Source organism: Sesamum indicum, linkage group LG4 (genome assembly GCF_026168435.1).
Source record: "Sesamum indicum cultivar Baizhima isolate 11 linkage group LG4, ASM2616843v1, whole genome shotgun sequence".
NCBI lineage: Eukaryota > Viridiplantae > Streptophyta > Magnoliopsida > Lamiales > Pedaliaceae > Sesamum > Sesamum indicum.
The window spans coordinates 20,328,710-20,348,248 of NC_142660.1; the positions used below are offsets into that span (position 1 = coordinate 20,328,710).

Genomic DNA, 19,539 nt, shown 5'->3' on the forward strand with positions numbered 1-19,539 from the left:
ACTTTAACTTTGATTTGCTTTTTACTTCTTTTACAAATACTATCAACTTTTGATTCTACTACAATTTTCAACTTTTTTTATAAAAATCACTTCTCTAAAAGTAAAAACCTTTTACAAACACTCCATAAAACCTATGTCCAAACTCATTTTTGAACTGCGGACAACTTTGGACTTATGCCATTCATTTTTAGTCATCACAACTTGATCTTGGTGCCTTCAAAATCCTAATATATACAGATTCACCATAATATTTGATCATTTTTGTAGATGTGATTAACGTGAAACGTACAATTAGAGAAAACAAAATATAAATATATAGCCCCTATAACATTTCTTACAACCTTAAATGTTTTCTCCTTATGAACTATCAAAGTTTGGGTTTGTTTGATTTTGATGAGAAGTGGGTGCACAAGAAAATCGAAAATAAAAATAGATGTATAAGAAAAAATTTGTGATAAAGAGAATAGTTAGAAGGAAAGTAATACTGGCTGTGTATAAAACCCTCTAAAATCTAATTTCTTTTCTGTTCAAAAGTGAGAGTAAAAAGATAAAAAAGTACATCATTTTTATTTACTCTATTAAACATATATATAATTTTTCTCTAACTCTTTTTTCCCCTCCTATTGATAATATTAGTACATAACTCTCAAAAGAAGATAACCAAATTGCTGAAAAAAGTATTACGATTTCAGTTATTGATAGTAATTTTTATTTTATTTAAATTAAATAATTTAAAATAAATGCATAAAACTCATTTAATGAATATTTCAATTAATAAAAAAATATTCTTGTTCGAGAGGAAGACTTGAGGCGTATCTGCTCGTCTTAGAAGTGTAATCCACATTCATTATCAAAATATTAACCTTGCTAAAAATATTATTATTATTATTATTACTCCTACTACTACTACAACTACATGTTCTTCCCCATCTGGAGTGAAAATTATGATGAAAATATATTGTAAATAAGAATATATGGTTTTATCTTGCCTTTCAAATTGAAAGAATAAATATATCTCAATTGATTGTATATCTTAAGTTTTAAAGCATAACTTCGCGAAAAAGATAGAGGGAATGAAATACTTGGCACTCGTGGTCGTGGTTAAAACAAAATAAATAATTATATTCATTCATTTTTAAAATTAATTTTGATTATACTATGAAAAGAGGTGGGATTTGGCACGGATCAGCCGATCGTTCCAAAGCTCGTTCTATATTGGAACGGGTATTGGAATACAATAGGAATGGAACTTGGTAGATGACAATCATGATCCCCATTTTTATGGGTTATTTTTTTAGAAGAGCCAAATTGTGCCAATATGTGCTCCAAAATAATAGTTACAATGCTCTCTCCCATGACCGTACCAACATAGTAACAATACATGGTTGGGAACACATTATTCAATTTAAGAACGTTCTTGCTTTATCGTTCCTATATGTGGGACAATTGATGTCCAAAAGATAACAGTAAATGTATTCCAAAATGAGGTACACTTTGGAATAGTTTTGAGTACGTACCTAAGCAATTATGCGAAAATCATTCCTACGTATGAGCTTTACTTAAGACGGAATGTGTTACAATGAATGTTCCAAAAATTAGTACAAGTTGAAACGATTTTGTTGTTTTATTAATATTGTATTACTAAAACCGTTCCAAATAAAGTACAACAGCTATAATTCAATGGACAAAATATTGTTCCTATGTCTGCTCCAATGACCGTTGCAAATTGTAAAATAATAGCTAAATATGTGTTCCAGTACCTGTTCCAAAGCCCGTTCTAATTTATATATATATATGTTCTTCTCTTTCCATTTAATCTCACTATTTTCTTCCATTCTTCTTATTTTCTCTTTATTTCCTCAATCTCTCGATTTCTTTTATCTCTCACTATCTCACTAATATTTTTATACTCTTGTTTGTCAATCTCTCTTGAATTTTCATTGATATTTGAAATTATTTTGATCAAGTAACAACTTTAACTCTTTATTTGTCAATTCATTATATTTGTTGTAATTTTGTCAATTAAATTTAATGTTATAACATATATATATATGTGTGTGTGTGTGTAGGACTTATCATGTTAAGACAGTTGATGAGATGAATGTATGAGAAGAACCTGTCGAGTAGAAGGGTCTTACTCTGGAGTTTGAGGATAGTGTTGCTACATTAATGGAATGAGCCAAGTCTTAACATGCATATATGGATGATGAGAAAATTAAGTGTCCTTGTTGGAAGTACAAAAATAAAGTTTTCAAAATTTCGGACTAGGTAAATTTTGACATGTATATGAAAGATTTTATGTCGGAGTATTATAATTGAACTTCTCATGGTGAGGAGAGGGTGCAGGAGTATTTTGAGACCGTCACTGTGGCCCTTTTGCAGGAGGAGCAAACTACCGTTTCTCATGAGGAGGAGGGTACCAGTACGCACTAGGGTGATGCGACATAGATGGTGTGCGCACAGAGGATGGTTTTTAATATTGTCGGGCCATATTTCTGATTTTCTAATTATAAGCAAGATGGTGTGCCTCATGATGGTATGAGGTTGTGTCCCACTAATGCCTGATCTAGTTCATATTACTGTGGGGCCCCTATTATTATGTGTCTGGGATGGCAGATTGATTTCACAATGTAGTGCATGCTGTTGAGCAGCCATTGTGGAACGATTGCAGCCAATCTAAATTGGCATCTGTGGCTGAGTTGGTGAATATCAAGACCGAGGGCTATATTTCTCAGCATATATATGATCAAATATCCCAGTGGGTTGATCATATATTGCCCCGCCATCACACCCTGCCCATGGATTACTATAGTATGAAGAAGTTGATAAGAGACTTGGGTTTACTTGTTGAGAAGATTGATGCGTGTAAGAATGATTGCATGTTGTACTGGAAGGACTATATTGATGTGAACCACTACAAATTTTGTGAAGAAGTTAGGTACAAGCAAACTAGGGAACGAAATCCTAACCGCATGAAGACCCCGTATGCCATTTTTAGGTACCTACCGATTACCCTTTGCCTGCAGAAGTTTGTTTGCTTTAGAAGCGACTATCAAGCAAATGATGTGGCATGCCAACCATCAGACGGATGAGGGATCCATGTGCCATTAGTCTGATGCAGAGGCATGGAGACATTTTGATCGGACATATCCCAATTTTTTTGTAGAGCTTCGTAATATTAGACTGGGTTTGTGCACGGATAGGTTAGCACCGCACGCGGAGTATGGTTGTTCGTACTCATGTTGGCCTGTTATACTTACACCATACAATCTCCCACTGGGAATGTGCATAAATTCTGAGTATATGTTCTTGACAATGGTGATCCCTAGTCCTTCCAGTCCAAAACGTCCCATCGATATTTACTTGGAGCCGATGATCGAGGAGTTGGAGAATTTGTGGCATGTGGATGTACTGAAATGCGACAGTGCGAAGAACGAGACATTCACGAGGCGCGCCGCATTGATGTGAACTATGAACAACCTATTCGCCTATGGAATGGTGTCTGGATGAATTTCTGTTGATGTTATGGGGTGTTCAATTTGTATGAAAGACACACGTGCATTCTATATGCAAAACAGTAGGAAGGCGTGCTACTTTGACTACCACAGACAGTTCCTCCACATTAGTATTATAGGAACAAGAAAGTATTCACTAAGAACCGAATAGAAAGGAAGGTTGTAATACCAAGATTGGCGGAAAAATAGATCTGCGATTGAGTTGAAGAGTTTAGTCTTGCAGTTGAAGTGCTGTTGTCATTCCCAGCCGAGTATGGTAGTGAGCATAAGTGGACAAAGAAAAGCATCTTCTGGGAGCTTGAGTACTGGTCGATGTGTTTGATACGTCGCAATATTGATGTCATGCACATTGAGAAGAATGTATTTGAAGATGTATTCAATATGGTGATGGATATAAAGGATAAAAAGAGGGATAGTCAAAATACACGGAAGGACCTGAAGAACATACGTAACTGACCGGAGCTTGAGATGGACGAAAGTAGGCCAAATGTGATGCCTAAAGCCATATATACGCTGACCAAGGAGCAAAAGAGGATGATATGTGAATGGATTAGTCATCTTAAGTTTTTTGATGGTTATGCATCTAATTTGGCCTATTGTGTCGACATGAAGGAGCTGAGGCTGGACAGCATGAGGAGCTATGATTGTCACGTATTCACGCTGAAGTTGATCCTGATTGTCTTCCGTGAAATGCTTTCTGAACCTGTGTGGAGTGCGTTGACAGAGGTCAGCATTCTATTCTAGATTCAATGTTCGACGACGCTAGATGTAAACAAAGTACGAAATAATTGGAAGCTAATCTCGGACCACCTTGTGCAACCTCCAGAAAATATTTCCGCCAGCTTTCTTCTACTCAATGGAGCACCTAATTATTCACCTGCCATATGAAGCAGGCGTGGGAGGGCATGTGCAATACAGGTGGATGCATCCATTTGAGAGGTAAGTACACGAGTTATTGTAGTTTTTTGAAATAATTCTTGTGTTATTTGGTTTCTAATAAATATTCGGTTATTACATTTATTCAAGAATTGAAAATGAAGGTAAAAAAACAAAGCACACGTTGAGGCGTCAATTGTAGAGACGTACCTTGTAGAAGAAATCGATTTATTCAAATATTCTGGTGCACCACCATTATTTGTTACTTTATTTTACACAATCTTTACTTGTTATAAATATTTACTGAATTGGGCGTCGGGGTGCCAGTGTATTTGCACTTCACATTCCAAGAGTTGCAGAAAATCAAGTCCAAAGGCATTAAGTTTGGACTTAACCCAACCAGAAACTTTGAATTTTAACCATAGTTAATCAATACCCATCATGATTTTTACATACAGTCAAAAGTCATAATTTTTTTGTATAACTAATACTTTAGCCTTATTTGTAAAAGCACCATCTAACCATTGCACAGTTGTAGAAAATTAGTATTCACCACAATTTTTTTATTTTTAACCATCACAAAAAGTCATATTTTTTCTAGAGATGGTCTGCATGTCACGAAGAAACTTCTCTTCAATTCTTGAGAGCTGAGTAAAACTATAAGAAGAAAAGCAATCTCGAATGTGCAGCAAAATCCTAAAATCGATTAGAAATTTTTTTTCTCAAATCAGATTCAACCTTAACCAAATTAATCATAGAGTTAGTGTGATATACTTGTCACTTGGTCACTTTTCCTAAATTGTACACTAATTATAAGATAAATATATTGCATTTGTTATATAATTAGTTCAGATTCAACCAAACTCGATTTGGACTAAAATTTTCTGAACGAATTCTTCTTCAATTTCCTGTCTCTGCAGTATTGGCTTCCACAGTGGCACTGGAAAGCCTTGACCGGATGCGTTTTATCATCAAAATCAATCCCATAATCCTAAAAACATCAACACATAATCAAACATAAGTACTTGTGAAAATTCATGATAATTTCAATAAGACTCACATTTTAAAAGCTTTGAGAATACTATAAAAGAACCCATTAAGTCTAAAAAATTTACATTGACGCACTCTAAAGCTACAACACAATTTTCTAAAAATTTGTATGAATTTTTTGAAGTATTCGTAGATTTTAAGAATGTCAATGTACTTATTTCTGATATATAAAATAAAGTTTTTGAATCATGAGATGTATATAATAATGTTGTAGTAACAACGTAAGTTAGAGTCTTAACCTGCTTTAATTAGATGAGATAAAATTGAAAATTTATGTAATATTTTTTGTAACGTCAATATTTTCAGTTCAAATCCTAATACAAAGAAGTTAGGTGTAAATAGAGAATTTTTGAAAAAGGTGTAAATATAATTTTGAATTTTTATAAAAAAGGTGTAATTTTATTTTTTCAAAAAGCGTATAAATATAATTAATCCAATTTTAAATCTATCGATCCAAATGTAACAAGAAAAAAGTCAATCAGGTTTAAAACCTATAAATTTTATATATGTATTGAACCATTCAAAAACTCACCCAAGTAAGCTCTTCTAGAGCATCCACTTTTCTTGTAGTGAAAAAAGCAAGCTGTAAAGAAACAAAAATAAATAAATATATAAGTTGAATTATGCTTTAAAAATTAAGATAAATTAATACTATAAATCACGGTCGAACAAATTATTGTAAAAATAAAATTTTAATCAGATTAATTAATATTTGCTATACTTTTTAATTATGAATGATGTTTTAGTCTAATTTGGTGAAACAAGCAAAAGTTGTCATGAAATTGTAGCTAATTACTATCCTACCAAAAAAAATAATTAGGCAAAATCACATTTTTGATCCTATAATTTTTAGTGGTTAGTATTTTTAGTCCTGTAACTTAGTTCATTTATACATTTAATTCTTTTTTTGACGAATTTAGTCCTAAACATCTCACGACTGGTCCTTTTTTGACAAATTTAATTTTTTGTTGACAATTCTCGTCCACTTCACACTGTAATATATCTAATTTTTTATCCTGTAATTATTTATAGTTAGGACCAAAATTGTCAATACAAAACTAAATTTGTCAAAAAAAAGGACAAATGTAAGATGTTCAGGACTAAATGTATAAACAGAGTATGTTACAGGACCAAAAATACTAATAACCTAGAATTACATGACAAAGAATATAATTTTTTTTCAATTAATTATTTCTTACAATATAAATAACTACAAGTTAAAAATCATAGTACAACAATACAATCTACTACAGTCAAACAGAACAGATGCGAAAGTTTTATGGTTAGTCAATACTCACTATGGTTGTACCTATAACCAAAATATTAACCACAGTAAAACACTTGGACCAAAACGACAACTAATAACATTACATAGCCGTGGTCATCTAGTATCGACCATAATTTTAACTTTTAACCATGAAAGATAACCATAATTAAAAGTCATATTTCTCTCAATATATTCACCATGATTTTTTTATTTTTAGTCGAAATGATTAATTGTGATAAAAGACTCATACTTCGTGTATGTCAAATTATTGCATGTGACATGAAAATTAGTTCATGTAATAGAATGCAATGGGTAAGAAACAAAGAGTGGAGTGATTGATCCTCGTACATGATAATAATGCCGATCAGGAGTCTCCACCTGAACTGGAACCTCAAGCAAGTTTCCATCCAAGCACCTTTATTCAACATACAAGACAAAAAAGGTTTAAGAATGTAAAATAAACAATATTTTTACTTTTATGGTGGGAATAAATTGTAAGAAAATCACGAATTTAGTTTGAAAATTGAGAGCGTTTGAAAACAAAAGTGAAAATTGAAGAAAAAATAAAGTTGAAATGACACACAACTTAATATTTACAACCTTTATGAATAAGTTGTCAAGTTGGTAGGGAGCTGCTTATAACTTTTAGCTTAAATTAATTTAATTTTAACAGTTCGAAATCAAAACTTATAAATCAAAAAGTACCTTTTTCAATTTATTTTTGGCATAGAACTGATAAATAATACTCATTTTTAGCTATTGCAAACTCTCATTTAGTGTTTGGACAAAAAATGTGAAGTGATAGTTAGCTCTTCATTTTGACAAATTGGTAATATCAATATGGTATTTGGCTAAGTTTTTGAAAGATCTTATAAATCTTAAGGTAAATTACACTTAAACCCCCTCTAATAATATAAATTATACTTACACCTTCTCCAAAAACTCATTGTTTACACTTGACCCTCTTTCGTAAGGGTTTGGACATAAGATGCTGATGTTTCCAATTTCATACCTCATTTAACATTCCCATGCAATAAATTTGTACTTATAAGGAGAAAAATATAATGATGTTAACCTAAATCTATAATATATATATATATATATTATATCCCTTATTAATTATAAAAGTATACATGAAAATATTAAATGAGGGGCAAAATTAAAAAATTTAAGTAACTATTTTTGCTAACATTAGGATTTTTCGACCAAATCGTAATAAAAGGGGTGTAAACTGAGAATTTTCAAAGGAGGTGTAAGAGTAATTTCAAAACCTTTTTTGAAGAAGTGTAATTGAGCATTTCAAATGGGGTCTAAATGTAATAAATCCTAAATCTTATAACATAGCCTTGAAGTGTATATGATATATATAAACACTTACTTTTAAAATAAACTCTTAGAATCTCTTGATAAAATAAAATTATAAAATTTTTCAAAGTGTTCGCCATGATAATTTAATAACTAACATAACTAGAATTGAATGAATTTTTAAAAGTACATAAAAATTCTATTGTCTAAGAAGTCTTGTAAGCTCATAATATTTTATTTTCAAATATTATACTCATTTTTGAAAAGTTTTACTAAATACTTTTAGTATCTTATAAGCTTTCTAACATCTTATAAATTGTTTTGATAAATTTATAAGATCAACCAAGCAGTATCTAAATACAAGGAAAGGAGCTTACCGATGGTTGATAAACCTAGCAACGTTCCCATAATGAGTTGCATCCAAGCAGAGAGCATCTTCGTCCTTTAGAACTCCTTCCGTAGCCCAGTCTGCATCGAGCAGCACTGGGTACACATGTTTGTCGTCGCCCCTGCTTTTCTTGTTTCTTTCATATAATTCTATGTTAGTCAAAATTTCTCCAACATATTCACAAATGAAACTCCCTTTTGGCAACTCCTCAAGTGTTCTTAGACCCCATCCTTTACCTTCACTTGTCAAGAAGACCTAGAAATATACATCATTATTAGTTTAGGCATTCATTAGAGGGCACCATCCCTTCAAGAGAAGACGTCCTTGTGCTTTTGGTTGTAATGTGATGTCTTCACATGTGCAGTGCATAGCTACATCCTCCAACAATTTTTGCAACTTTCACAACTTCAATATTTTCTTTTCACTTTTGGTTTCAAGCACTCCCAATGATCATTATAGCTAAATTTACAACTCTCTTTCCAACTCATTCCGACCAAAGAAGTAGAAGCTATTACAAACACACGTAAGTATTAAACGAAAACCAAAATCACTTATGGGACACGGAAAAGGAAGTATGCAAACATATGATCGATGCTTTTCTGATTCATTTATCAATTTACCTAAAATCATCATTTAAAGCTTTTCTATCAACTGGAAAAATGAAAACTTTTGTTCCAAGTACACTAACCTGTAATTTTCTTGTTATACCTCGCTGAACAACTCGATTTCCACACTGCATGTTGCAGCCACATTTTCTCCAGCATTCCTTGATGAACTTTCTCAACATGTGCCCCTTGCATTTTTCCGGCATGTTGATGTTTTTAGCCCTCTCCAGAGGGCAGTCCTGACAGTAGAAAAGGTGGTGTTTTTTGGGTGATAGCTTCATGGAAATGCAAGATTGTAAAAACTTTTCGTTTAGCAGGCCTTCTGGAGTATAAGCGAATTCCCCTCCAGTGTCACGAGCACATGTACAAGGTATGGATGATGATAGACAATCCCCAATACAACCTGAACAACAATCCTCATCTGAGATACGAGCTAACGATGCATGCACGTATGCGGATTCATATGTAATGTTCTCTGGACAATAGATGTAATGAGGCAGATCCTCATTGCCTTTTTCATCTAGTAGAGAAATCTTCACTTTTTCCGTGCCATTTGTTATGTCACTCACTTTATGGAAAACCTTTTTCTTGTCACTGTCTCGAGAAATCACATGACCACGTGAAACTGATGATCCTGAACCACTTGAAATCCTTTTGCCCTGATCAGCTTCTGGATGATCCTCTCGTGTAGAATCTCTGCTGCAGCTCAATGAACGATGAATATAATTTCCAGATGACCTGTTTGTTTCCAAATAACTCTCACAGAGTTCGTTCAATAGCTTTATCAAAGAAAACTGAGCACCCGTGGTTTCGTAAAATTTGTGGCAAGTGTTCTCTGCAAAGCTTAGGACCTCATCAGCACTTGGAACGCGGAAGTTATGTTGCCATTGATCGTGATTGCATGTTAAGGAGACTTTCACTTTTCCACAGGTCGATGAAGCTATATCATAAGCAGTTTGAAATGTAGTTTGATGATCATATGATGAGCCAGACTCAAGTTTTTTCTTTCTTTTTTCCGAATGTTCTGAAGTATTGCTTGAGCCTGAAAGAGCAAAACAATACATGATTGACAGAAAATGAACTGTGGTAAGACATGTCAATGGAGTGGGATCGATGCATGGAGTTCCACGTTTCGGACAGTGGGACGTTGTAGCCTTTAACACCAATATGTCACAGAAACACAGCAGTTCATTGGTAGCCCATCCTGTTATTTATGAATATCAAGAACAGTAAAAAGAAATAAGCTTTAATATGCTGATATACCTGGACAAATACGTGACGTGGGAGCAGCAAACTGTGGAGATCGCTGAATTTCCCTTAGGCCTATTGAATTTCCGTTTTCACGATCAAGCGCTATGTCTCTTATCATAGGATCTAAAACACAATTATTAGCATCTTGATTTGAACAAGGTGCCCTTAATATTAGCCTTTTCGATGAATTTTCCTCATCCAGAGCCGAATTTACACGAATGGGATTCTTGAATTTGCTTCCGCTTGGTGCTTCACCTACACAACATTGAGTAGGATCCCTGGAAACGGATTGAGACGACTCTACCATCATGATATCATTCGAACTTTTTGGAACTTCACCATCTTCTATATCTTTAATGCTTTTGCCATTGCCTCCAGTAGACGAAACCTGATCCTCAGGGAGTCCTCTGTGTGGTTTCTTGAATGGAGGCTCGACATCCTCATCGACTGTATCGCTGTTTTTCTCAGCCTTTGCCTACCCACATAACATTAATAAGAAAAACTTAGAACTACATCTTGTTGGTAATAAAAGGTGAAAATCTACTCCAAGTGCAAAGAGAACAGCTTCACCAACTATTTATTGAACTCTGGTAAAAACAAAAGCCAAATAGAAACAGGCAAAGCAGCTAAGAAGCAGAATCTTTCCCTTTAAAGGGCACTAATGATCCAAGGAAGCAGATTTAGTGAACTTTCAAGAATTCTGGGTAATGTCATACAACAAAATGGAGTTACTTGTGAAGGAGTGCAGAAAAGTTTCGGAGAAGAAACAAGAATTGAGAACCTTATCGTCTGAATGCTCAAATATAGCATCAGCAAGTGTACGAAAATTGTCTTCCTCAATGAGATCCCAATTCCTGTTGTATAACTTCAACAATCTCCTGAGGACTGGTTTTACAGTTTCTGCATCAATCCCCAAGCTCCTCATTGCCCTGAAAGCGTTTGCAATTCTTGGATCCCGTTCTGGCGCCATGATATACTCCAAAGTTCGATGATTTTAATAGAGAGAAATTCAAAGTCTGTCATGCCTGAGAAACAGAAGACAGAACAAGAGAAAGAAAATTCCAAATAATTAGAACAAGAAAGTGTCCTTTTCACTTGTACACTTGATTTTAAATGTGCGACTTTCATACAGAAATGAATGAGATGGCAGAGGATTCAAGAGAATATTAAGATGAACATGGATAAGCACGAACGAGAATTATGATATTCATCCCTATTACAAGACAATGTTTAGGTGTCATATTGGAACAATTATCCATATTACAAAACAATGTTTAGGTGTCATATTAGAACAATTCACTTGATGAAACTCGCAGCAATTATCCATGGTCTACCATCACCTCATTGATTTCTTATCCAAATACTGAAATACCTGCAGAATTGTGTGACAAAATAAAGAACAAAAAACGTCGGTTCTTGAACTCTACGAATCAACACGTATCATATCATTTCTTTGCCTAACGAATTCAAAGCTAGAGAACATTTACCAACTAATAACCCGACAACATGAAGAGCAGCACTTCCAGAGAAGAAAAACATTGCTAAAAACAAGATAACAAAGAAAAAAGTGCAGATACTGCAGTTCTCCTCATCTAAATTTATAATACCTTAATCTAATGCAACCATCCAACCAAGTCCATCACCAAACAATGCTGGCCCAAATACTTTGACTAACCTTCGCAAACTGACAGACTGGGGGAGTGGGGACATGAGATAGACCAAAAACGAATAGGTCTAGAACAAGAAAAAGGTTAGTTTGTAACATGTATGAAAAAAAAGGGAAGGATGTCCTCTAACTCCACGATTCTGTCTTACAACAGCATTTATATATACTAAGAATCATTCTTAGTAACTAATCGTTAAAGCAAATCTTTTAAGGTAATTACTTTAACAACTCTATTAGATCTAACTACACAACATCCCTTATCTTTTGCAAAATTACAAGTATATTATTTGAATTTATAGTAGTATTTACTAGGTTACCCCATACTTGATGGTGAAACTTTACATAACGGCCCCTACTTGTCACTAAGCCTGTAATTTTATAAAGGAATAATTGAACTCCCTTCTCCTAAAGTTTGGTGTATTACACGTAGACCTATTGTGGTGTGGAAATTACATCTAGCACTTCTGAGATTTGCTTCCATCTAATAAATAAGTCCATCTGCTAGTCAATATTCACTAATTTACTGATATTAACAAAAAAATAGAAAAAAATCCTATATTTACCCCTGATTAACTTATTATTAATTTATTGCAAGTCAAATAAATCTTTTTATAACCACATTACGTCTTCATGTGTTAATGCATGTGAAAAGGCATATCCTCAAGTAATTTAGTCAAAAAAAAAATTGCATACCCTGCAATAATTCAATAATAAATCAATCGAGAGTACATATAAAGTTTAATTCAAATATTTTGTTAATATTATCAAATTCAGTGAATTTTGACTAACAAATGAACTTATTTGTTTGATTGAAGTAAATCTCATATATCCTAGATGTAATTTCTCCCAAATCACAAGAAGTTCAATATAACTTCACCAAATCAAAACCCTAGGAGATGAGAGTGTAATTATTTTTTTTGTAAAAAGGCAAGGGGTATTTGTATAGTTAGATTTAACCTCAGCCGCGTTAACATAATTTACCCAATCTTACTTAATCATCAAGAAAAGGAGGTATACACACATGAACCATACTCCACACGACAATGCATGGTTAAATCAAGAACAAAAGAAGAACATCATCAGAAATCCAGAAAAACCTCCCAAAAGCGCGACAAAAAGGTCAAGCAAAAATTAACAAAATAGATTACTCAACGCAAAGGGTCTATTTCAAAACTATCTTTTTTCAAGCTTTGGACAAAACAAGCCAGAAAGAAAAAAGCAAACCCTTCATCAACAACTCCATGAACACCGCAAAACAAAGAACAAGAACATAAAGAGCCATAGATTCTTAACGAAGAGATAAAACAGTACCATTACAAGCGTCGGATTCCACGTTTAACAAGCAACCCAATGCAGGGAAGGCCTTAACGAGAGTCTAAATCTTAAGGGAACAGAACAAAGCATGAAAAAGGTATCATCAGCTTTGTCACTTTACAAACAAACAGAAAAGAAAAACGTCAAGCAGACCCAGTGAACAAAACCAGAAAAATCCTAACAACTATATCTCTAGAGAGGGAGAGAGAGAGAGGGTGGCAATAGCAAGAGTCTCCGACTATTTATATGAGTGAGTTACTATTCTATGCGGAGTAATTATTTTGTATGTTCGGGTGCAGGGTTGAATTGATTCTGGGCCGACTTTGATTGGAACTCGTGCTGGGAGGATGATGAGTTGGCTTCTAATGATTGGGTGTGATTGAAACCAAATTTTTTTATGAATATTTGTTTAAAGGCAATTTAATTTGATTCTCTCTCTATCCCAAATTTAAAATTGTACATATAATCCTATTTATTATCGATTTTAATATTTTTTAAAATTTCTTGGGTTTTAATAAATATTTCACGAAATCCATCAAAGCAATTTTGTTTCAATAATCCCTTACCAACGTTATGATATAAAAGAAATATATTGGACTTAGTAAGCAATTAATATTCATATTTATAATTGATGATTAATGCACTATTTATATATATAATATTTCCTATAATACGTAATTTAATGCATGATGCACTATTCTAATAAATAATTATCTTATTTACTTAAAATATGGAAACCACAGCGAAATTATATACATATACACTGACATAAAAGGCGGCCCCTACACGTTTAATAACACCGTTATATAAATTTTTAAGTACGACAAATATATCCATAATTAGATAATTTTAAAATTGATTGTAATTATCTTTATATATATGTAAGTGATTCCACGTCATTTTAACATCATCACACCAATTATTTTATTGTCGATACTACTTTAAGTTGATTCTCTTTCTATTTTATTCCTTTTTGTAAAAATATGATTTCTTAATTTATATATTTTATTTTTATATGTGCATAGGAACAACGTACCATAACGACTAATTACAACATAAGGAAAACAAAAACGACCTAAATATTCTAAAAAAGTTTTAAATAAAAAACAAAAGTAAACATCAAGAGTGAACTAATTAAAAAGGAGGAAGGGCAACGGGATAAGAATCTCTCATGCCTCACGACCCGCCTCAATAGGAACAAATTAACTCGCAAAGGTTGCTCTTGAAGTCGAGTCTCTCGTTCCCTTATGGAGAGGCCGACCCTCCGCTTTCCAAGGTAATCTCGATATTATTACTAATCGTCATAATTCAGACACAAAAGGAAAAAAAATATAAAATAAGCTATAAATTGAAAAAAAAATTACAAAAAATTAGAAGTAATGAGTACCTTTCTTTATAGAACATGTGAAGACTGAAGAGTGATGCAAGAAAGAATGAGATGACAAAGAGTTTTTCAAAAGAATAGGGTAATTGATGAGAAAATGAGAACTCTAGACCTCTTAAATATATGAAGAAGGAATATTGGGCTCATCAAGCCCATGGGCTCAAGTCAACTCCCAAATCTTTTATTTCCAAAATTCTTGGGATTTGAGGTTGGAGGGGCTGATGTGGTATGATTTGATTGGACACAAATTACGTCATCAATATTAATGAAATAGCAAGAATCATGCTATTAGCAATAATAATTAGATATGATTTTAGTTATCTACATTGATACAAAGCGTCTCAATTAAGAGGGTGTTCCCATGCGGGAAAAGTATTATTTTAATCTGTTAAATATGTCTAATTTTAATTTTAGTTCGATAACTATATTCATTTTTATTTAGGTTCAGTAACTTACGGAATTGCTTACTTTTAGTCCTCTGGCAGATTTTCGGACAATTTTACCCCTATGCAACTTTTGAAATACAGTTTTAGTCCATATGCACTCATAGTGGTAAAATTGTCCGGAAATCTACTAGAGGACTAAAAGGAAGCAATTTCATAAGTTACTGGACCTAAACAAAAATAGACATAGTTACCGGACTAAAATTAAAATTAGGTATACTTAGCAGACTAAAATAATATTTTTCCCGTTCCCATGCTTTGTTAGGCTAGAGACTAATCAATCCCCTGTTGCAGTTCATGACTGTTGCAAGCTTGCTAGAATTTGCATCCAATGGGATTCAAATATGAAATTCTCATTAAATAAATTGACCCCATATATAAGAACATAACGAGGACTGACATCATCTCGCCAACCCTTCGAATTAGTGTGCTTTTATTAAAGAATGCCCATGAAAGCCTTTCACATGGGGCTAGAAGGTCAATTCCCTATCTCTCATGTGGATTGAATTTGACCACCGATTCGAAACAGATATCTAAAGCTTAAAACAATTATTGTAGTTTTTTATTGACGAGCTGATCGAAAAAGAGTGTCGTGTCCCAAAAGTACGAATCCCTTTTTTAAACCCTATTCTTGGGATGCTACAAAATCGAGATTATAGCAACAACGTATTCACAAAAATAATAACTTGTTATAAACTTAGAGAAATTATAAGTTTATTGGTCTGTTACTCCTAATAGAATACAACGAAAACAATATATGGATTTCCTCAAATTACTTTCTTATTCTCTCCAAAAGCTATTTACAAATGAAATACATGGTGGTATTTATAGACGACGATTAATAATTCAATTCCTAATCATTTGACCTTCGTCCCAATCACCTTGCTCTTTTTCTAGGTTGGTTAGATCGTGACTTGTTCAAGTTATAACTTGCATTTAGAGGAAGGAATTCAAACTAGATAATTAAAGTTTAGTGAGGCAACGAGTGGGTGCACATGAAATAAAATACTGATAATAGAATAGTCGATCAAAATACTTAAAATATAACATATTGACTGCAACAGTTTAACGATAGATCCTGTGCAAACCATATCTGGCAATGGTCAAATCATATAAATACTACATTATGTCTCCTAAAAGAACATTTACTACTTTATCCTCCATGCAGGGAGCTACCCAGCCACCGTATTGGTTTGCCACACCGAGTACATGCTGGTGCCAATCACATAGACAATCTATAGCCTGTTTGTGAAAGGACACCTAAGTAGAAACTTAATGAAAAACCCTCAATCGATAGCCTAATCTACCCCTTCGTGCCTCGCAAATCGGCCCACCCCCAGCCCATTGACCACATAACAAGAATCACATGATCAAATCCATAAAATCAGTCGAACGATCATATGAAAAACAAACTATATAAAAATCACATGTATATACTGAATATTACAATGAACCAAACAATATCAAGATAATTAAAACCTCTTGGATACTCATATACATGGAGTCCACGAGTGGCTCCCAACGATATTTCACTATGAATACCAGAATCCTCAATAACTAATATAATGTCCACGTTGTAGCACATAGCTCCATGTAGTTCCAAAAGCTCATTCGATTCAAATAAATAATCGAATATCATATTCATTTAAATACAAATCAATGAGCAATTTCAAATTGAATTTCATCGTAAAAAAGAATCATTTTTAAACTTATTTAATAATCATACGCGATGTACATATAATAATCCTCTAATCTTATAAATACCTATATAATTTTAAGTGAGACTCACCTTCTCAAATCATGAATCGCCTCAGGACACTTTCTTTGAAATGAAGGACCATCCCATCCACAGTGTTGGAATTTGCAAAAGAAAGAGAATGATATTCCATTTGCATCAAATTTCATGGGTTAATTTGTGTTATATATAATATGTGAAAATATAAACTTACCATTTCTCTCATTTCTCAATTTTTGACAAGTAAATTTGGTGGCAATGGAAGTTGGCTGAAAGGAGGACAAAGATGGGTGATGACTCACCTTGTTGCCGCCACCGAAGGTTAAAAGGCGCAGCAGGAGGTGTAGGCTCCTACCTCACCTCTTCCCTTTTTTTTAAAAAAATAAATAAAATTAATTATTAAATTATAACAATTATTTTAAAATTTTTTATAATTATAAATACTTCATTGCATTTAAAAAATTATAAATACCTATAAAAATAAGTTGTCTTCCAATAAATATTCCCTACAATTGACCGACAAAAAAAATTATTTTTTAGATTTAATTTTAAAAGATATTTATATTAAATACTTTTCGACTTTTGACTTTAAAAAGTACTTTTGAGGTATTTGAGATGCCAACTTTTACTTTTGAAATTGTTAGAATAAGCACTTTTAGGTTAAAAGTTAAAAGCACCTTGGGGGTTGCTTCTAGCTACTTTAGCTTTTTTATAAATAAAATCAACTTCAGTTTTACTACTTTACTCTTATTATAATAACTTTAATTCAATTTTACTGTTTTTGATTTAATTTAAAATTTTTCTATAAAGTTGATATTGAAATTTTTAAATAATTTGAACAATTTAAGAATAACCAAATTTACACTTTCACATATTAAATATTTTGTAATTTTTATATTTTTTGTTGTATTATTTAATTATATTATCATTTATCATAAAAAATATAAATTAAATGGCTATGATTAATTAATAAAACATTTTTCATTCATGCAGGTTTAATTATTGAGTATGAATCAACAACTATGTTAGGAAGCATTATTAAATCAAAATTTTTATTTTCTATTAATATTTCAGAACAATTAAATATGATACATTCTAAGCAAAATAAAATTTATTATTTTTTATGAAAAAATAATTATTATTGATAAAAAAAATGCATATATAATAAAAAAATATTTTTTAACATATGGGGATAAAATAGTTTTTATCAATTAAGTTTATTGAAAAAATAATTTTTTTCCAAACACTATCGGAGTTAGCTTTTGTATGCTTTTTACTTTTTTTACAAACACTATTCATTTTTTATTCTAATACAACTTTCGTCTTTCTTTACAAAAATTACTTTTTTAAAGGAAGAAGTTTTCACAATCAGTCCCTTAATAGTGTTTAGCAGTTGAGATCAAGTTATATTAATAAGTTTTAATTTAATTGGATTATGAATTAAAATCCAATCATTTTATGTATTATATCCAAGCTACCACTTTATTATTTATCTATACGACCTGAGTCGATCGTCACATAAAGATTAGGATGACTTCTATCCCGATAATCAAACTCGAAGCCAAAATTTCTTAACTAGTATTTGCGAGCGTTTTTTAAAAAGTGTTTTCAACTTTTGGCTTTTGAAAAATATTTTTAAAGTGTGTGGGATGTCACTTCTACTTCAAAACGACTACGAAAAGAGCTTTTAGATCAAAAGTTAGAAGTAAATGATTGGGCGTGCTTCTAGTTTGATGCATTCAAAAAATGCACAGGTCCAATGTATTTGGACAATCGTTCAAGGTTTGATTGAAACTAATGCAAATCCTGAAGGAACGACCTGCAGAAAAGGCGTTAGCACTCTAACACCCAAATTAGTATTGGATTTGAGATTGAATAAAGTGAAAAAGTAAGTAAATGTGATTAAGAATTGAGATATGGTGAATAAATTTGGTGAAAAGTGTAAGAACACGTGATAATATGTTTAGATAGAGTTTAAAAGATAATTTAGAGAGTGGGAGAAGAGTTTAAAGTGTAAGAGGGGCGTGAGAAAGGTGTCCCCCGCCTAGAGGGACTAAGGTTATATTATAGGAGACTGCCCCATCAGTTGGGGGTCTATCCCACTCTCTAGATATTCATGAAAAAGTAGGTTGTCCTTATCAGGTGAATGTGCGTTAGTTGGAGTTCTCTTTGTTTAGGAAGGCCTCTCGTTTGCAAGGAGTTCTAGCTGCCAGGGGGTTTCCTTTGCTAGGGTTGATGTGGGTGTCCCGTGGGAGAATGAGCTGCCACTCGTGTAGACCTTTTGGGTCGAATACTTTGTCGGGCTTTAATCATGGTTCGAGTTGGAGGATGTCCTTGGTCTCTTCCATTCTTCCTAAATTTCTTAGGCTATTTAGATTGTCTGAACCTGCCTAATTAAATTGTGGGCTGGGACATCCTTGACCTCCTGGGGTCGTTATGGGCGTTGGATGTCCTGGGCTTCCTGGAGGGTGTCCCGGGCTTTCTGTTATTTTCTTCGTTTATGGGCCGCTCGAATCTCTTTGGGCCAACTTATTTTTATGCACATCATAACTACTTTGACTTTTGTTATAAATAAATACAATTTTAGGTTTTACTACTATACTCTTATTATAATAATCTTAATTCAACTTTATCACTTTTAAATTATTTTTAAAATTATATATTTAAAGTTGATATTGAAATTTTTAAATAATTTAATAATAATCAAATTTATACATTTACATATTTAATGTTTTAAATC

General features: G+C 32.7%; 1 protein-coding gene across 2 annotated transcripts; it reads right to left on the reverse strand.

The window, feature by feature from the left end:
- Nucleotides 1–5,118: 5,118 nt before the first annotated feature.
- LOC105161152 (putative inactive histone-lysine N-methyltransferase SUVR2) lies at nt 5,119–17,099 on the reverse strand. Of its 2 annotated transcripts, none has more exons than XM_088879375.1 (8): nt 16,854–17,099; nt 11,039–11,282; nt 10,270–10,732; nt 9,090–10,048; nt 8,391–8,656; nt 7,057–7,123; nt 5,974–6,024; nt 5,119–5,382 (listed from the first exon to the last, which is right to left on the reverse strand). In XM_088879375.1, the coding sequence occupies exons 2-8, from the start codon at nt 11,225–11,227 to the stop codon at nt 5,266–5,268; spliced, it is 2,112 nt and encodes a 703-aa protein (XP_088735501.1). In that variant the 5' UTR covers nt 11,228–11,282; nt 16,854–17,099; the 3' UTR covers nt 5,119–5,265. The 2 variants fall into 2 exon arrangements, with proteins under 2 accessions (XP_088735501.1, XP_011077054.1); XM_011078752.2 differs by lacking the exon at nt 16,854–17,099 and adding an exon at nt 13,235–13,472.
- Nucleotides 17,100–19,539: the final 2,440 nt, after the last annotated feature.